The sequence below is a fragment of the Daphnia magna genome, linkage group LG4 (genome assembly GCF_020631705.1).
Source record: "Daphnia magna isolate NIES linkage group LG4, ASM2063170v1.1, whole genome shotgun sequence".
Classification (NCBI taxonomy): Eukaryota; Metazoa; Arthropoda; class Branchiopoda; order Diplostraca; family Daphniidae; genus Daphnia; species Daphnia magna.
The window spans coordinates 11,825,259-11,843,960 of NC_059185.1; the positions used below are offsets into that span (position 1 = coordinate 11,825,259).

The window sequence follows — 18,702 nt, forward strand, 5'->3', positions numbered from 1 at the left end:
GTTAGCAGAGAACATTGGCAGAGAATGCTGTGCATGTTGAAATACAGCGTAACTATCCTAATTTAGAAGCAATTCCGTGGGCGTGCAATTATTCCAGAACTTGCAGCATAGTGAAATGAGGAATCGTAAGTTACCAAGCAGAATGAGCATTCTTCTATTTACTTTTCTCCTGCAGCGTATGATTTCATCAACGTTGCTAAGCACCGACTGAATCTACCCTGAGATAATACGAAAATAAAACAATCAAAAAAAATATATGGTCATTATTTTCAATGCAAACTTACAAGTGCAGGTGTACTTGAATTCTGGATTTTCTTGACAGACGCGGCAGCATATTGATTGCCAAATCATTTCTCGATTAACTGCATCTTTTTTTTTATTTATTTATTTTTCTTTCTCTTTCCCTCTCTTGTGTGGTTTTGCTTCGTTTACGTTTGAGCTACCTCACGATGACAGGGAGAAAACAAACTATACGCATCAGCAGGTGGTCTTTGAGCATCCAAATCATAAAATCCTCGAAGAACAGGAAGCAATTACTGCCGATGTCAACCGTTGGACATTGAGAAGAATTAAATATAGTTTCAGGAAAAGTAATTTAGTCTTTTTTGTGCTTTTTACCTTGATGATACAGTACGTCTGGATATTGCCAAAATCCATCCGGTACACTCCGGAAATTGAGAGACGGGTCTATTGAACAAAGCTTGACGTGAACTCTTTGATCCGAGCTGGTCACTGTCCTCTTCGAGTTCGGGTTTTCATATTTTTTTGTGAAACATAATTGGTTTTCGTTGAATATCTGATTTGTCCTGCTTAAAATCAAGTAACAGATAAAAAGTCTAAATATTATCAGATAAACTTTTTACCTTAAGTTAAATATGACATCATGCTGAAGCGATTGTATGTATGCTACGCTGTTAGTGCTCTTTTGTTTGACATTTGGTGCACGCTCTAGTGGGCAATTCATTTCCTTCCGTAACATTTACGTCATACAAAGACTACGCCTTTGGTACTCGAACATTGGGCTGGGAGGCTTCCGGGGAGTCTCCTTAATGAGCTACGACTATTGATCTCTCTAGCAGAGCTAAAACAGTATCTTGAACTGCTTGTAGTTTTAGATGCAATAAAAGTAGCTCCACACATACTTACCTGTATGAATTCTTACGAGAAATGATGGAATGCAATATCAAGTTATACGTACCCACCACAAGAAATGCTCATCTCCCAAGTGACGGACAAGGCCAAACATACCGATTGTTGATTACAAGACTTGTATTACACGTCAAACCTGGGACATTTACACAATTCTGGGCATTATGGAGAAGGATCCTGATGCCAAGTTTCCAACGAAGACAGCATATATTCTCTGGCTGATAGTCGGTGATCGAGGACACTGTAATAATCCGGAATGAAATCATCTTCGGCGATAATCGTGTGGACTCGAAAGTCGTACGCTGACCGCATGCTGTGCCTAAACGTCGTGAATGGCCTCTTGCATGTCGGGCATTCAAGTTTAATTCGACACCAACTGACAAGACACTGGAAGCAGTAGACGTGGCCGCAGTACGGACGCGACTTGTTTACATGTGGATTCAAGCAAATGGCACATTGACCGTCGTCGTAGTCGACGGTTAAACAACGTTTCTCGCTGTGAGAGATAAAAATCTGATTGACAATGCTTGGTAACTTGCCCGAAAGAGTTACGCAAATGACAATCAAAATGAAGAGATGAATGCCCAACAGTGTCCCGACATTAAACATTTCCATCATCTGAGCGAAAACCAGTGATGCAGAATTATTTACAGCCAATCAAGTTAATTTTTAGAATTAAATAAAAATAAAAACAAGCTGATAACAGTTAAAATGATTGTTGCAACACATGAATAACGTCCGTACGACGGATCTTTTTCAACCGACAACCGTCATTGAAAGTCTAAGATCAAATGCCATTAGTTACCATTTTGGCTTCAAAAGACAACAGCTAATAAACCACTAACTTTGTGTAGGCCTTACAGTGCCATTATACAATCAACTACACTACAAAAACTGAGAAAAGCTGAGAACACACCTTATTGCATAACGAACTCCATCGGACTTTTAAAATGAACTCCATCGAACTGTGTTTCTGGTATTCGACGCAGAGCCCTCTATCGACACGTCCAAACGACGTTGATTTTACTGCAACTTCGATTACCAAATCAGCAAGGTCGTTTTTACCTGAATAAACAAAAAGTGGGGTGGCTGACACTGCATCTATGAGGTCACATATTTCGAGGAATCCAAGGGGCGTAAGGGTCGTTTCAATTCTAATTTTATCCCACAGGAACATGCGACGACGTGATCAAAAGCACGTTGAAGTTCGTAGGACTCGGCGCAAAGTTTGTTGTTGTCCAATTTAAAAACGACGCTTTTCTTGCTTTTTCCTTCTGTATTTGTGGTAACTAATTTCAGGCTACTGTTCAGTCGATTTCCAGGAAAAAAGCGAACTGCTTTTTCCACTTTCGAGGCTCTTCAACAACAACAATTGAATGGGCTGCAGCTCCATGGCCTTAATCAAATGGCGATTCAGGAGATTTTCGGTATATTGAATGCCATACACCACAAAAATGGTGGGAAAAAACTGACCAACTTGCGAGTCTGGACATTGAAGATGAAACAGCATATTGCAGCTATCGGCTTTCTAGGAAATCTTAAGGACACAGAGAAGTGTTTAGATCGAACAAGAAACTTGTTAAATTATTTCGCCTCAAGTAACGCACTTGGCTTCGTACACATCGTAATGAATCATTGAGCGAATAAAAAAAATTAAAAGTTCGGGTTTTCCTAAGATTTCTTCCTCTGAGGCAATTGACGTTGATTAGGACCTTCTCCCCAACCCTTTTGACGTATACTTACAAGAGAGCAGCCTAGCATTAATTGGTATAGCGCCGCTATGGATACGCAATGGACCCATTCCATAAAATAATGCTAGCGAAATAAGACGAATCACGGGGCTGTACTGCACTCTAGAATGGGAAAAGAAAAATGCATCAAACCAGAAAAACCTGTAGAATAAGAGAATATCATTAGACAGACAGAAAACGGTTAATGAGGCACCTGTTGCATAAAGCATCATACGACTTATAGACGTTGTTAGAAAGCAAGTATTAAATATCATGACCAAACTTTTGCTCTGTCAACCGCTTCTGGACGTCCCGTTAAAAGCAATTCCGGAGACAACTGGAATAATAGGATGATTGGCGGTTACGGGGAGCTCCCTCCAGACTGTCGAGCGTGGCCAATGATACCGCTATAATTGAACAGGATGCAAATTTTTATTTTCTCATGAGAAAAAAAAAAGCCGATCGTCTTGAAACAAAAGAAGAAGAACCTGTAGGCTATCTAGTTGAAGCAATCACCCTTACTACACTAAATTGGAACCTCCATAGTTGTTTAATAAATATTTTTATAATTATTACGAAATCGAGCGATAACTGAATTAATGCAACAACTTGATACCATTACTTGGATAAAGAAGATATGTCGTTGGTTGGCGATGAGTTGGCATCAAGAGAATCTAATCCAATATCACAATCAGACATTAGAACTGTACAATAACAATCGTTCAAAGATGCATCTAACAGCCCCTGTCTTGAAATAAAATTGAAATCGGGAAGCAAAAAAAGGTGCCATTGCAGAAAGGCGACGTCGCTGAACCAGGGAAGCTTAAATTTTAGAATTGAAACACTTGTGTAGGAGTAAATACTCAGCTAGTCGGATTAAAACTTGACATTGTCATGGATGTGGTAAAAAGCTTTCCGCGATTTTACGCTAAAATACTGTTGTTGTTTTTCGGGATGTTAGAATCCATCTCTCGCTAAGTCGTGCTTGATAAAACATTCACAATGGCTTTAAAGTGAAGGAAATCCTAGTTTGCGTGAATTGCTAGCGAGTGAAAACCTATTAAAAACATCAAAATAAAGAATGGAGTGTTTTCCCATGTTTTAGGCCGATTTAGTATGCAAAGAGTGTTGAAGGCAGTAAGCTCCGCATCAGTCAAAACCAAATATCTATAGAATTTCGTGAAAATGCAGCTTTTATTCATGATTGGCAAGGCTTAAAGTTGCAAATTCACGATGTCTCCAGCGAGTTATTGATTTTCCGGGGATTTTCCATTTAAGCTGCGATACGTGGGTAAGTATTGCTACTTTGCTATCACAACTTATCCAGACAATCATCGTATAACCAAGTTCAGATTTCCATTTCGATAAATGGCATAATAGAAAAGTTTGCGCCTTACTTTTTAAATGAATCGTGGTTTCCTCACCATTTTGTAGTTTTCCTGACAACGTGGAAATGGTCTCGACGTTTCAGCAGGTCAAACTTGGTAGTTGATTTTTTATTTTTAAACTGAGAATGGCGATTCATTAAACTGGGTGCTCCAATTATCTTCAATATGAATTCTTGATAACATTCATGGTATAGTGCTGCTTCCTCTAATTTAGATAACAATCCCATGATAAGTGGCAGACAGAATTATAGAAAAAGTTTACTCTACCGTCTTTCATTGTAATATAAGAATAGAATATTTCTCTGAAGAGGCAATGTCAGAGGGCCATATCTGTCTGTTGTCATCATTAAAGGGGAATGAGCTGAATGAAGCGGCTTTAAGAAAAGCACGACATTTCTAGAGATTCAGTTTTCGTTTCATCAGCATCTAAAATTCACGAAAAAAAATAATTTATAAGTTAAATTATGATGGATCCATCTGATCTTGTTTCTCCAACTTTGAACTAGTTAATTAATAAAGTTTTGGAATCGCTATGGCTTCGTTGTCTGTTGACGACATCTGTCAGCATCAATGCTTTTTAGTGGTGGTACTTGTAGCCAGACTACCCTCGTTAATGGCGGTCGGTAATAAACCGACACATTTCATTTGTAAATAATTTTTTTTTAAAGTCTGATGGATAGGCACTAGCCAGATCTTCTGAGCTTCAACTTTCATGTTGTTAAGTAATAACTTTAAAATCAAACATTGTATGATGTACAAAAAAGTCTTTTTGGCGGGGAGCACCAACTTAGAGGTCTATCTCTTCGTAAAATCAGCAAGCAAGCAGAGAAAATCCCGCCCGGGCTACCGTAATCGAATTTATACGATTCCAAATACACAACATTTCTGTTTCATTCAGTATGCAGCGTACAGTGACACTTTAGTGTGCCAGCGGTAGATACAGATGTGTAAAGAGTGACCAGGGCCATACGACAGATCCCTTCCAGCGTAGTTAGACACACCAGATTTACAGACATCTCGGTCAAGACACAATGTGGCACACATATTGACAAAAGAGCATGTGGAACAGAACAAACCTTTAACAAACCCAGCTGTGCCTCTCTTGTCTATGCACACGTGGACAAACATTTCGACTGCGTGCTGCGTTAATTTTATTACAGCTTTCGTTAATGGCGTTGCGACATATTGAATTGATAATTGGTAGTCCCAAGTTTTCCCTGTGGACTGCCGTCTGCACAGCAGCTAAACAGCATATGCAAATATGGAAATGGAAGCAATGGTTCTTGCAGTCTGAACTAGGAAAGGAATACTTGATAATCGTAAAATAAGAAAGGGCTACAATAGGACACTAATGCAAAATCTCAATGATTCCATAATAAAACAATTTCAGAGGATTCAAAACGTGGGGCCTTCTTCCGCGTTTGGCAACGCCTGTGAATAATGCTACTGAGTTTCACAATTGCTGCAGTGGTGCCAAAACAGAAAAAGCTGTCGGGGGAGGAGAATCGAGAATGCCTGTGTGTGTGTATGTATCTGTATGGCCCACCAGCGCCCACCAGCAAGTAACAGGAACACGATACAGTACGTCATCCATGAATCAACATGGCTACTGCGAGCGATCGCAGCAGAACAGCGGCTCAAATGAAGGACGAGAAAAAAGATGGCAATGAAAAGGAAAATATTTGGTAAGTGCTGCTTATATTGTTAAGTATGTTATAAATAAAAGTTTTCTCGTCGTTGTCGAAGAAACCCGGTTTAGTGTCACTATTGAATTTGCTTTGGTAGTTATGGGTGTGACTTTCCCTTCCATATGACTATTGATTTTATATCTGTGTGTTATTTTTGTGCCTGATTATATTGGGACCTTGGTCTTAATGAAGAATTATATTATTTCTAGTTGAAATTCTTCAATTTCCTTTCTTTGTTTTTGTAGTTCTTCTAGTTATTGGTTACGTTGACAGTAGTCTGAATCAGTACCTTTTATCTTAATATGATCTCGCATATTTGTAGGGCATCTGTTCTGAGTGAAGTGCAGCTGAAGGGAACCAACAAGTTATCTCCGAATCAGCAAGTAGTTGTGATTGGTTCGTAATTTCTACCGTCTAGTTTTCTCTCAAAGCTTACTCTAATGAACTGACATTTCACTCTGACAGGTGATAGAGAATCGGGCAAAACCACACTTGTTGCAAAGTTGCAAGGCAATGTTGATCCCAAAAAAGGGTCTGGCCTAGAATATGCATATATTGATGTCAGAGATGAGTACCGAGATGGTGAGGATGTTTCACATTGTTAAATGTCCTGAGGGTACCTCAGTGAGGCCTGTAATGTTCGTGATTCCATTTACCCTTTTTGTTCCGTAGATCACACTCATTTGGCTGTCTGGCTGCTGGACGGCGACGCAAGCCATTCTCACTTGCTGCGTTATGCATTGACGGAGGAAACGTATTCATCGACTCTCATGATGCTCACCGTTTCGATGACCACTCCTTGGGCTATGCTCGATCAATTACACGAGTGGGCATCTCTTCTACAGGACCATATAGACAAACTTCCCTTCTCTGCTGAAGCAATCAGGGAATATCAGCACAAATGTATCAGACAACTTCCAATTTCATTTTCGGTGTAACTTGATTGTTGTATTAATTTTCGATAGATGTCCGACGATGGCAGGAGTATGTAGAACCAGGTGATGAATTAGAAACGGCTCAACTGAGACGGACATCTCGACATGTGGACGGAGAAGAGGAGGGCATGGATCACCTGCTTCCTCTTCCGGAAGGAGTCCTGACGCGCAATCTCGGCTTAGATATTGTTGTTGTTGTTACAAAGGTATGGCGCAATTTCCTATCTATGACGGTTTTCTTTTGTTGAACCGAAATTGACAGTGTGTTTCATTGTATAGACTGACTATATGGCGACACTGGAAAAAGATCTGGACTATAAGGAGGAACACTTTGACTTTATCCAAGAACACCTGCGCAAATTTTGTTTACAGTATGGAGCTGCGCTGTTTTACACCTCAGTGAAAGAAGATAAGAATTGCGACTTGCTCTACAAATATCTCGTACACAGAATATATGGTCTAGTGTTCCCTACTCCCGCTCTGGTGGTTGAAAAGGACGCAGTTTTCATGTACGTGTGAAAATGTTGGTCTCGTTTTTTATCAGCCTAATTTTTGCAAATATCTCATCCTTTCTCTAGCCCTGCTGGATGGGATAACGATAAGAAAATTGGAATCCTCTATGAGAATCTGCAGTCCATGAAGCCGGATGATGACTATTCGGATATCATTAATCGGCCTACAACACGTAAACCGGCCCCCCGCGAGGCTGAACTTCATGCTGAAGATGAACAGAACTTTCTGTCTCGTCTGTTGCAACAATTGCAGCAGCAACAGCCAGCTCCTGTTGGCATCTCCGGTGCAGTCAACGGTTCAACAGCTTCGCCTGTACCAGCTGGAACAGGTGTCAATTCACCTTCAGCTGGAACTCCTATTAGAGGTGGCATTCAAGTGCAAAAACCTGTCGATCGTCGTAGTTCCTCTTCGGCTGTTCCTAATCAAGTACGTTGTAGACTAATTGATCGTTATTCTCTGATCGAATGCGGTTTGATAAATAGATGGATCCCATAAAGACTGGAATCAGTGGCACATCCGAAGGCGTATTGGCCAACTTCTTCAATTCACTGTTGAAGAAGTCTTCGTCAACAACCCCACCGGCTGGCATGCTTCAATCTGGAGGTATATCTGCTAACCGTTGTTGTGGATTATTTTGGTTTGTTTTTTTATGGTCAAATGTTGCTATTCTAGATCGAGTCAGCGTGTCCAACGCCCCTGCGTCAGGAAATGAAGGATCTCCGGTTCCAGGTTCTCCCGACAAGCTGAATTTGGTCAATCGACCAGGAGAAGTGGCTGCTGAGCTGGACAGGTTGGCCCAATCCGCTTCTTCTCGACTCAATCCAATACCACCAGTGCCCGTCTCGACCAATGTGGATAACTCTTCGTCCGATTGCTGATCTTGTTGACCTACACCACTCCTTTTCGTTTCCCTCCCTCCACCCAAGACTCTCAAATCGGCGTAATTGTTTATCCCCTTTCCTAGATTTTTTCTAATTTAATTCAAGGCGCGCTATATTGGATTTGAAGTACTGGGTTGAACTTTTTTTTTCTTCCAGTTCTGCTCTTGTATTGTTCATTTTTTTTTTTATTACGCGCATAACCAACAAAGCTGGTCGTAATGCTGTAAGGAAAACCCAGACGCAAGCCAAGGGAGAGGTTAACTAATTAATTTAATAATTCTGCAGCTTATTCTATTCAACATTTCTGTAAATAACCAGAATGAAAACATCAACATGTCCTCAATCCTTTGATTTCCGTCTTGGATTTTTGTTTTGTTGCCGGTGAGTCCATGTAGTGCCACTCTCCGTGTAATTTGCTTGCAAAGTTGCGGATGAAAGTATTACGGCCCACTGAATATACATAGGTAATCAGTCTACCAAACCAAATCCCATTCTTTTGTAGATCAGTATTTGAAGAAGATGGGTCAACAACTAATTTGTTTTTGTTTGCCTTTTTTTTTCTAGAGAATGTTGTTGAAATTGCTTTAATTCAATCATTTGTTTTTGAGAAATTCACATCTCGAAAAGGGTTAGGCGACTGTCTTTCTTTACGATTTGGTAGTGGCCACATTGGCCGCTCCATCCTTACTGCGCATTGGCCGCTTCATCCTTACTTGCAGCTGCGGCAATTTTTCAGATGTTGGAAATAAAATTAGTGAAACTCAAATACATTTTTTTAAAAGGAAAAGTTTCGTTAAAGCTGGTTAAAGTTTACCACTAAATATTTCAAATTCTTTTGTTAAAGTTAAACGTGATAAAAAAAGAACTGGCAATGTTGTATCATCCGGTCAACTTTGGGTTTTCTTTTCTCTTTATTCAAAGGGGTCATTAGAGACAAGTGTGAATTGTTCTTCGCATGTGTTCGCCATCTTATTCTGGGAGAAAGCGATTTTACAACGAACCCTGTCAGATTTCAGTTGGTAGGTTATTTTTGTTGCAGTGATAAGTGTCTAGTCGTTCTAACTTTAAGTTTGTGATATTGCAGAAATTTCATGTGAATCTAGTCTGTGGTGAAAATGGCGGGTGCTAGTATGCTAGTACATGTGACTCACATTGACGATTCCCCCCGAGGTCGTCAAGGACCATGTGTCTATTTCTGGGGGATGACCCACGATCGAAGCCTGTATCTGTTAATGGAAAAATATCTCGAATCTGTCCGACACTATCTAGAAACAATGCCTCCGCCCTTGAATCTAAATGTGTTGGATCAAGTTTGCTGTGTCTTGATAAATCACCAGTGGCACAGGGCAAGAGTACCCGAACTCAAACTCAGCCATGCAGGCACAATTGAAGTTTTTTGCATTGATTCTGGAGACACTCACTCTGTTCCTTTAGCCTTTGTTCGGACATTAGATATTCCTGGGCATGAAGCTGAACACATTCGAGAGTGGCCACCTTTGGCAAGTAAATTCATCCTTGCTGATATGGTAGCCCCTCGTGGACCTGGATCTCGTTCTCAGTGGAGTGAGCCTGCCATGATGTTTTTGAAAATTCATGTGGAAAACAGAACATGGAAGGCTGCACCAATGGGGATGTATGGTGAACACCAAGGTGTGCGGCTCTTTGATTCTAACAATCAACTTTTGGCAACTTTGATGATTCAACAAGGATTGGGTGTAGCTGCACAGACCTACCATGAAGCGTTAAACATGTGTGATGTGCTTGAAAGACAACCTGCCTACATGAAGGCTGCTGCCAACATTGGCCAAATTGGGGGCAACAGTTTGGTCGCCAACAACACACTACCGCCTGCGTTTGCCATCCCATCTACTTATCGTGATAAACACCCTGCTTTTACGGTGACGGCAAACTACTCCTCCATTCACTCGCCAATTCCTCCTAGAGCGTTCGTAACGAACGACATACCTCACACTGGAAGGCACGATGTCATCGTGACGCACATTCCCGATGGACCTCTAAAATTCTACGTCCAACTCAAAAGTGAAATCAAAGATCTTATGAGCATGCGCATAAAACTCGACACTGTAGTTCCCCGTCCGATACATGGGAAGCCGAAGCTTGGTACCCCGTGTATTGCTGTTTCCCCTACAGATAAGCTTTTCCATCGCGGATTGATCACAGGCGTCATCGAGAGTGGTAACCAATGCAGTTGTACCGTCTATTTCGCCGATATTGGAACGCAAGAGCCGGTTAGCCTTTCATTAATTTGCCACATCCCGGATGAATTGCTGATGCCCCGCTTGTTTGCCTATCGGGTGTCGTTATTTGGTGTGGAGGAGGTTTTGAAACTCACTGGCCTGAAAGAAATATTCACTGCGTTGGTGAGCTCAGCCGCCTATCTGCAAGTTGAAGTAGTAGAAGACGATGATGGGAAACAAAAAGTAAATCTCTACGACCCTAACGGCCACAGTTTACGTGAAGTTCTTGTTTCAATTCATTCGAACCTTCTCTCAACAAAATCTCAAACTGTCACATCAAGCCCATCAACCCCACCGAAGAGTAATGTGGCTACTTGCATTACCGATGTAAGTATAATCAGAATTTGCATGCTTTCAAACCGTTGTGTAACTTTCGAATTTGTTTGCTTACATCAACAGATTTCCCCCGTTCAATTAGATCTGGAAGAAAGCCTTTGCGTGATCACTCCAGAGGAACCTGGCTGTTTTTTCGGACAGTTTGAGAAGATCCCTGTCGATAGTCTGAACGAAATGGTTTCAGAGCTCACGGCAGCGTATTCTACTAATTCCAACGCCCCACTTTTGTATGCAGACGTTAGGAGCCACCTTGGCCATTACGGCGTAGTGTTATGGGAAGAAGACAACAACTTCTATCGCATTCAGATAACTAAGGAGATGGTGAATGACGCAGAAATTCACTTTATCGACTACGGAAATTTTCTTCAGGTGCCGCGATGCAAAATCCTTGCCCCCCTTGATGGTTTGGCGCGCTTCCGCTGTCCTCCGTTTGGCATACATTGCAGACTCGAAGGTGATGTGACCTTGTCCGCCTCTGAATGGAAAGAGGCCATCTTGGACAAGTCGGTTATGGTTACCGTGGGAAAGTGTGAAAATGGAATTTATTCCGTCACACTTACAAATGATCCCTGCAATTGTGAAATTATCAAAATGGTCACAAAGAAGGTTGCCCCGACATGCAACGTGTTGAACAACAGTGAGTTCTTCGTTTTCCGATTGATTCACCAACAGTTATTGATATCTTTACTTTCCTTCTTAGCACCGGCGGTCAGTGTACGAAGTGATTCGTCGTCGTCAGTTGCTGCTCAGGTAGTGCCTCCAGCAGAGCCACAAAAACAAAGCGACGATCGACGGAGAAGAAACAAAGATATTGGCAATTTTGGAAGAAGCCATTACTTGCACCCGAATGCAAAAGAATCAAACTGGAGATCAGCCGGAACAGAAGAAGCACCACCATCGGTTCAAACAAAATCATCCAGCAAAGAATCCAACTGGAGATTCTCAGCTAATCCTATTCAAGAGGTGATACGGGCGCCGCGAGGACCTCCTCCCGCAACGGGCAACGGGGAGACCAAAGGTCCTATAGGGTTCCAAAGATTAGGGTCGACCGAAAAATTACAACCTCCAGTTACAAAGCCCACAACTGAACTATCACCTTCTGTCGTAATCCCAACAATACCCAAGCCAGTAGCAGTGGTCCCTGTCCAAAAAAAGCTGAGTTATCCTGCTCAAGTCCTCCCTGATGCGGGGAAGCAAATTGAAGTGATTTGCGTTGTTAATCCTTCAAGTTTCTACGTACGTCTCATTGAAGCCAGTTCGCCTCTGGCTGACATGGTTCACAGGCTGTTCACGGTTTACTCCGGTAAATGTTGATGAAGCGTTACCTAATTTCATTTGTTTAATCTGTGGTTCTTTTATTTGTTCAAAGACGAAACTCAACCATTCATCCTAAATGCCACAGCGGGTTCTGCTTGTGCGGTGCAATGTGAAGAAGATAACCAATGGTACCGCGGAAAGATAGTTGAATTGAAGGAGTCTTCCTTAACACCTCAAGTCACCGTGCTTTTTGTCGACTACGGCAATATCCAGCTGTGTTCCATGAAACAAGTAAAGTATATTGACGAGTCCCTTGTTCAGCTACCACCGTTAGCTTACCACTGCAAGCTGAAAGGAGTGGAGGGGTCCCGGGCATGGACGGTTGAAGAAGAGAACAAATTCAAAGACTACAGTATGAAAAAAACTCTTACCGCCACATTTACTGCCTGCGATTCAGAAGGCAAATACCCCATACGTCTGGTCGATGAAAATGAAAATGTTAAAATCGTCATCAATGACTTGTTTGGGGCAACAACAACATCCGTTCCACCACCCAGTGTAGGGTATACCTATCTTCCGGTGCCCGACACACCGATTGATGTGAACGTTGCCTGGTATCATAACCCAGGTAGGATCTTCACGAGCCCGGTTGACCTCTCAGCATATCAGGTAACGGATATCTTTTGTACTTAAAAAACAACTTCAAACTATTTTGATTCATTTTTAACATGTTTTTCTTCAAATGCCAGAGTGAATTGGATGAACTCGAACAGTTTTATTCGTCCTTATCTCCCGATGGACTGGTTGAGGACCAACCAAAAGTTGGATTGCCTTGCGTGGCTCGCTTTACTGAGGACGGACGTTACTACCGATCACGAATTCTAACTATTCAAGATAGCGTAGCTAAAGTACTCTTTGTCGACTACGGAAACGAACAGGACACCCCATTGTCGCAGTTGAAACGGATCGTTCCACGTTTCATGAAGTTTCCTCAGCTGGTAACTTTATAAACGACGTGAATCTCACCATGTAAGGCAACGATTAATCAAGTCTCGTACTCGTTATGTAGACGTGGCATTCGAAGTTGAAAGGAGTGAAGAAAATGGCTAGCGGTCCACTCAATCCCAATCCGCAAAAACATATAGCCGCCTGCTTTTTAACTGAACAGACGCTCTCTGCATCGTTCCATCCTGTTAGTCCAGGTAAGCGCTACTTTGCCAACCACACACTGATGTAAGCATTTGTCTACAAATTTGATGAAATTAATAGATAATAGCGGAGTATTCGAAGTTAATCTGGTACTTCCCGGAATTGGCGATGTGGCGCAATACTTGATTCAACAAAAAATCTTGGACAGCATCCCAGTGGAAATTGAGACAACATTTGCGGTCCAAAATGTAAATTTTGCTCCAGGACAAATCATTTCCACCCATGCCGTAGCTACCCACATGAATTCAGCCACCGAGTTCTGGGTTCATTTAGAACCAGAATCGGTTTCTGCCATCATGGCCCGCATTGACGCTTTGACCCTTGATCCCAAGTTCATCAGCGCCAAAGATTATACCGCCTCCGTTGGTAAGCCTTGCTTGGCGTTCTTCGCCGATGATGGTCGCTGGTACCGCGCACTTGTCGAGTCTGTCGATGAGGACACTGCGACCGTCTACTATGTAGATTACGGCAACAGTTGCTCTGTAAAGACCAGCGATTTGCGAGCACTACCAGTGGATGTGGCTCAACAGTCTGCCTTTGCCTATAAGTGCAGCGTGGTCGGAGCAGAAGCCTTCACAGAAGAAGTTGCCCTGGCCTTTGAAAATTTCATTTTCGAATTGGAAGCCTTTAGCGTGCACTGCGTGAACGTCACCGGAGGAACCCTGAACGTTCGCCTCTACACCACCGATGGCGTTGACTTGATTGAACAACTGTGTAACACACACTTGAATCGACCACCGATCGAAGAATTACCTGTTGAAGATGGGGTCAGTGTTCCTCTTCCAACAACCGAAACGCGAGAAGAAGTCATTGCTGAAGAAAGTGTGCCTATCATATCCTCGGTGGTAGAAGAGGATCTTCACAATACACCTGGAATACCAGAGCCAGTCGTACGTTGGAGCCGGTTGCAGAGAGCCAGCTCCCCATCGATTGTGTGAAGGTGTACGTCAGTTTTTCAGTATCCCCAAATGAGTTCTGGCTTCAGCTGAGACAGAACGATGACGTGCTGGTTGAAATGTTGGACGAAATAGCCAATATTTACGAGGCGGATAAAGAATCATTCCGCATCAAGGGGCAACCCGTTGTCCATCAGATTTATGGAGTGCATCACCCTTCGTATGGCGGCTGGTACCGTGCCGAGGTCAAAGGCATTTCCGACGATACGGCAGAAGTTTGTTTCGTCGATTACGGTGATACTCTCACCGTCCCACTTGAAAATGTACTCGACCTGCCTGAAAAATTCTCAAGCATTCCGGCCATGGCTATCCGAGGAAATTTGTCGATGGAATCGCCGCTAGCGATTGCAGAAACATTCAACGCCGTTTGTTTCCAGACGGATCAGATGCAATGGGCGTCGCTGGGAACGGACGAAAACGGCGTGCGATTTGTGAAATCGCTTTTCATCGGGGACGCAAACGTTCTCGATTTGATTACCGTGGAAGAGCCTGTAGCTGCTCCCTACGATGTCAGCCTATCAACGATTCCCGAGGCCTTAATAGAACAGTCGGTGCAAACGCCAACGGGCTCATCACCAGACAGAAGCGTCGAAGTTCTCGTTTGTTCCGAAGATGTATCGCTCAGCAGCGCGCCGGTCCCGGAGGCAGACATAAAGGTCGAGGACGATTCGTCTCTCGATCTCAAAGCATTGCCAACATTGGAATTCAATTTTGCTCCTGGCCAGCGGATGTCAACGTACGCCTCTGTATCTCACATCGAATCGCCCGCAGAGATTTGGATTCAATTGGACCCGACGGCTGTCGATAACCTGATGTCTGAGATCGCTGCTGTAGATGTATCTACGTTAACTGCAGCGAAACCGCGTGTCGGTTCTCATTGTCTGGCGCCATTTCCAGACGACGGGCAATGGTATCGTGCCGTCATCACTCAGAGAGACGCTGGATCGGATGAAGTGCGCGTGACGTACGTCGACTACGGCAACTCTTCGATGGTTAAGAATGAAGATCTTCGGGTTTTGCCGACCCACTTTGCTGAGCAACCCGCATTGGCTTTCAAGTGCGCGTTGGATGGGATCGATCGTAACGTCATATCGTCTCCTAGCACCGATCAATGCACTTCCGTTCTCCAGGAAGAAATCCTTGCGGTCGCCTTTTCCAGCAGGACGTCTGATTGCATTTTCGTCCGGCTGTTCGACACGACAGGGTCCGATCTCAACGAAAAACTGGGCCTACCTGAAACGTTCAAAATTGAAGTCGTAGGAGCGAACCTTTTGGAATTCACTGCCCTCGACGATGTGGAAATGGCGTCACCCTTACCGAAAGCCACCGAGCCTGCCGTTTCCAACCTGTTTGGCGAGCAAAGCGTTGTGCCGTTAGAAATGGTTATTCCGCACGAGATGGCCGAAGAAACGACAGAAGCAACACCAACTGTTGCTGCACACACGGACATTTGCAATGCAGAAGTCGTTGATGTTATGCAGCAGATTGCAGTGAAGAATAACGAGCCTGCCGATAAGTTTGTGCAAATCACCGATGAGCAATCACTAAAGGACGCGGGAGGAATCGATTATATGCGGCCAGTGGCAATGAAGGCGAACGATGTGGATGAAAGTCATCCGCAAGTTGTAGCCGGGCAATTAGAAAATGAGGGAGGCAAAATAATCCATCGTTTTGAACAGACTGCGGCAGAGGAAGATCATTTCGCCATTAGTTCTACGCAGATTGCTGTCGATTGTCCAGATAATGCAGAAGGCCGAATGACAGATCGAATGCAACAACCGACTGTTGTTGCAGCAGCAGCAGCGAGTCCAGTGCGAGGCGTTGTCGGAGATTTGGAAATCGAGGAAAAGGAAGTTGTTGATAGCGTTCAACAAACTGCAGTCAAGGATGGCGACCTTGTCGGAAGTCTTGTGCAAATCGCACCTGCATATTTAGAAAATGAAGACGAAGTAAACATGCAACAAGTGGCCATAACAGAGAACGATCTTCCCGAAAGCTTTAGCGATTCGATCGATTCGTTCATGCGCCAAGCTGTACTGGAACAAAACGTGGAACTGAAAGAAAACGAAGTGCGAGAACAGTTGGCGATACTAGAACAAGAAGCAGCCGATGCAGAGGGGGGCGCGGATATTGGCGTGCAAGAAACGACGCATTTCGCATCACCCAATGATGAAACGACAACCGAGGATTCAAGTGTCCCCGAACACGATCCCGCAAGTGTCGTCGCTTGTGACTTACATACGGATACTTCCTCAATCGTATTACATCCCCCCGTTGGGCTCGCAGTCGTTGACAGCGTGGCGCTTGAAGGATCGCAAGTCGTTGCTCCATTGGCAAAGACCCAGGAAGGAATAACGGAAAGCCCTGCACTCCCTGATCCGTGCGCCCACGTCGACCAGACAATCGGTGGGAATTTGTTTGACGAACGGGTCGTGATGCGAATCAAAACGGAAGTCGTCTCCGACCACGAAGACGATCCGGTGCCGAAAGGGAACGTGTACGTGTCGTACGTGATGTCTCCGGGCGACTTTTGGATGCAGAAAACGGACGATGAGCAAACCATAGGTGATGTCGACAACAGCCTGACCGACCTGAATCTCGATACTTCATCGAAATACGAATTGAATGAACCACCTGTCGTTGGTAACCTTTACGCAGCTAAACACCATGATTTCGGTATTTTTAAAAAAAGATCGAAATTATAACGATCATTCTCTTCATTTTTAATGCATTGGTCTGTCACGTATTTTTTTTTTAAGGCTATTGGTACAGAGCCAGACTGTTGAAGATGGAAGACAACGTCGCTGAAGTGAATTTTGTCGATTACGGAGACACGAAGGTGGTCACAACTGCGGATATCCGCTATCTTCCGCGAGTGTTGCAAGGCGTTCCGCCCATGGCGTTTCCCTGTAAATTGGCCGCTTTGCATTTGGACTGCTGGCCTGAAAAGGCTACCAAGGTCATGAAGGACCTCTGCCATCCGGAAGAGGATTGCCGAGCAACGTTTCGTAGCAAAGCGGATGGCATCGTTCGAGGTGGATTCTCTCGTGCGCGGCAAGGTCGACGTTGTGGGCGCCATCCTTTCCAGCCTGGTGTGTGAACATCACGTTGACGGGCCCTCGCTGCAGCCTGTCCAGCAAGCCATTTCGCCACAGCAGAACGATCCGTACATTGGAACGTCTCAGGTGGATGCCCAGCTTGCTTTTCATCCGTGTCCAACCGGACAAGGAGGTTGTGAAAACAAGTCGCGACCTCGTCGAAGGTGAAAGTAGTCTTCCAGTTGAGTGAGCGCTACTTTACGGTATCGGTAAAAATTCAAAACAATATTTTGTTTTTTTTCCTTTTTCATTGTTTACAAAAATTTTTCCTCTTGATTTCAAGCACAAATTCTAAGAATGTTAACTCAGTACGTTTAACTGTTGAGAGCCAAATTTGGCAATTTCCTCTTGTTTGTTTTTTTTTTTAATTTTTTTTTCTCGCTGTCAAGCCCAGGACTTGGTTGTATTATTTTTGAAGCCTTTGGATCGAAAATTTCATCTCCTTTGTTCTGTTAACCAAGAGTCGACTCGAACAAAGTTTCCAATAAAGTTTGTTTCGTTTCACGTTTCTAATAGTATTACAATGTATGTTGAATAATATTTTTCAAAGGTTTCCACGAGACGACATGGGGGGGCATCCGTTCAGTACCGGCATTACAGTAGTGATGAGCTTTTCAAATTTATTTATTTTTTTTGTTTTCCCCGCTTCGAATTTGGTCGTTGGGTGTAGAGAAATGTGTGTCTTGTCTTGCCAGCTTATCGTGCAAAAACAAACAAAAAACGATGTCTGACTAGACTAATCCAGTCGTACGTGAGAAAGGCCAAATATTGTGGATGTCCGGCGCTTGGTAGTAATCTGAAGGTTTAATTTTCAAGAGCCCTTTTCTTTCAATGGGCATTTCTGTCGTTGAAATGTTTATTTTTATTATTATTTTTTAAGATTCTGCATCGAAAGTGTCCTTTTAAACCTTATTGTAGATTTTCCGCGTGGACTCTTGAAAATATTTCTCATCTTTATTAGTGAAGTTCCCATCGCCGCTCGAATGAGTTTGGTGTGTGTCAGAAGGTAAATTGAACTTTTTACTACCTTTTATCTAATTGAGAATTGGTTTTTTTTTTCTTTTTTATTCCACAGGACTAATTGATGAGCCATTGATTGGAAAATTGAAACTCCTTTACGCATCCATCTGATTCAAGGTGAAAACAAACAAAAGACTTTTGTTCTTGTGAATAGTTATTGTTTCAATGAAAAACAAAGTCTCTAAATTTATTTATTAAAAAAATAAATAAATTTTCCAATCTTTTAGATGTAACGGATAGCACCTGGCTATCGTGTTGAGATGTCCGCCGGTGATGTTTTGTGA

At 43.1% G+C, this 18,702-nt stretch overlaps 2 protein-coding genes and 1 non-coding gene across 11 annotated transcripts; 2 read left to right on the top strand and 1 right to left on the bottom strand.

Annotated features, from left to right (window-relative positions):
* Positions 1 to 1,507: 1,507 nt before the first annotated feature.
* Positions 1,508 to 5,673, bottom strand: LOC116920364. 8 transcript variants are annotated; one of them, XR_006646237.1, is made up of 6 exons: positions 5,344 to 5,673; positions 4,535 to 4,693; positions 4,277 to 4,472; positions 2,215 to 3,286; positions 2,066 to 2,144; positions 1,508 to 1,645 (listed from the first exon to the last, which is right to left on the bottom strand). It is a non-coding gene; the product is annotated as an uncharacterized LOC116920364 (transcript). The 8 variants fall into 8 exon arrangements; XR_006646232.1 differs by having other exon boundaries at positions 2,066 to 3,286; XR_006646233.1 differs by lacking the exon at positions 1,508 to 1,645 and adding an exon at positions 1,700 to 1,767 and having other exon boundaries at positions 2,066 to 3,286.
* Positions 5,674 to 5,790: 117 nt separating this feature from the next.
* LOC116921025 (cytoplasmic dynein 1 light intermediate chain 2) lies at positions 5,791 to 8,760 on the top strand. 2 transcript variants are annotated; one of them, XM_032927212.2, is made up of 9 exons: positions 5,791 to 5,952; positions 6,278 to 6,351; positions 6,421 to 6,537; positions 6,628 to 6,858; positions 6,921 to 7,096; positions 7,170 to 7,399; positions 7,469 to 7,829; positions 7,886 to 8,006; positions 8,076 to 8,760. In XM_032927212.2, exons 1-9 carry the CDS (start codon positions 5,870 to 5,872, stop codon positions 8,279 to 8,281), a joined length of 1,599 nt encoding a protein of 532 aa, XP_032783103.2. In that variant the 5' UTR covers positions 5,791 to 5,869; the 3' UTR covers positions 8,282 to 8,760. The 2 variants fall into 2 exon arrangements, with proteins under 2 accessions (XP_032783103.2, XP_045029034.1); XM_045173099.1 differs by having other exon boundaries at positions 7,901 to 8,006.
* Positions 8,761 to 9,153: 393 nt separating this feature from the next.
* On the top strand, positions 9,154 to 17,906 carry LOC116920185. The gene is given in 12 exon segments (XM_032926274.2): positions 9,154 to 9,303; positions 9,369 to 10,869; positions 10,942 to 11,515; positions 11,579 to 12,181; positions 12,248 to 12,804; positions 12,885 to 13,133; positions 13,205 to 13,337; positions 13,405 to 14,270; positions 14,273 to 16,976; positions 17,060 to 17,328; positions 17,330 to 17,497; positions 17,499 to 17,906. Coding segments are annotated over 11 exon segments (7,683 nt in total). The 5' UTR covers positions 9,154 to 9,303; positions 9,369 to 9,399; the 3' UTR covers positions 17,589 to 17,906.
* Positions 17,907 to 18,702: the final 796 nt, after the last annotated feature.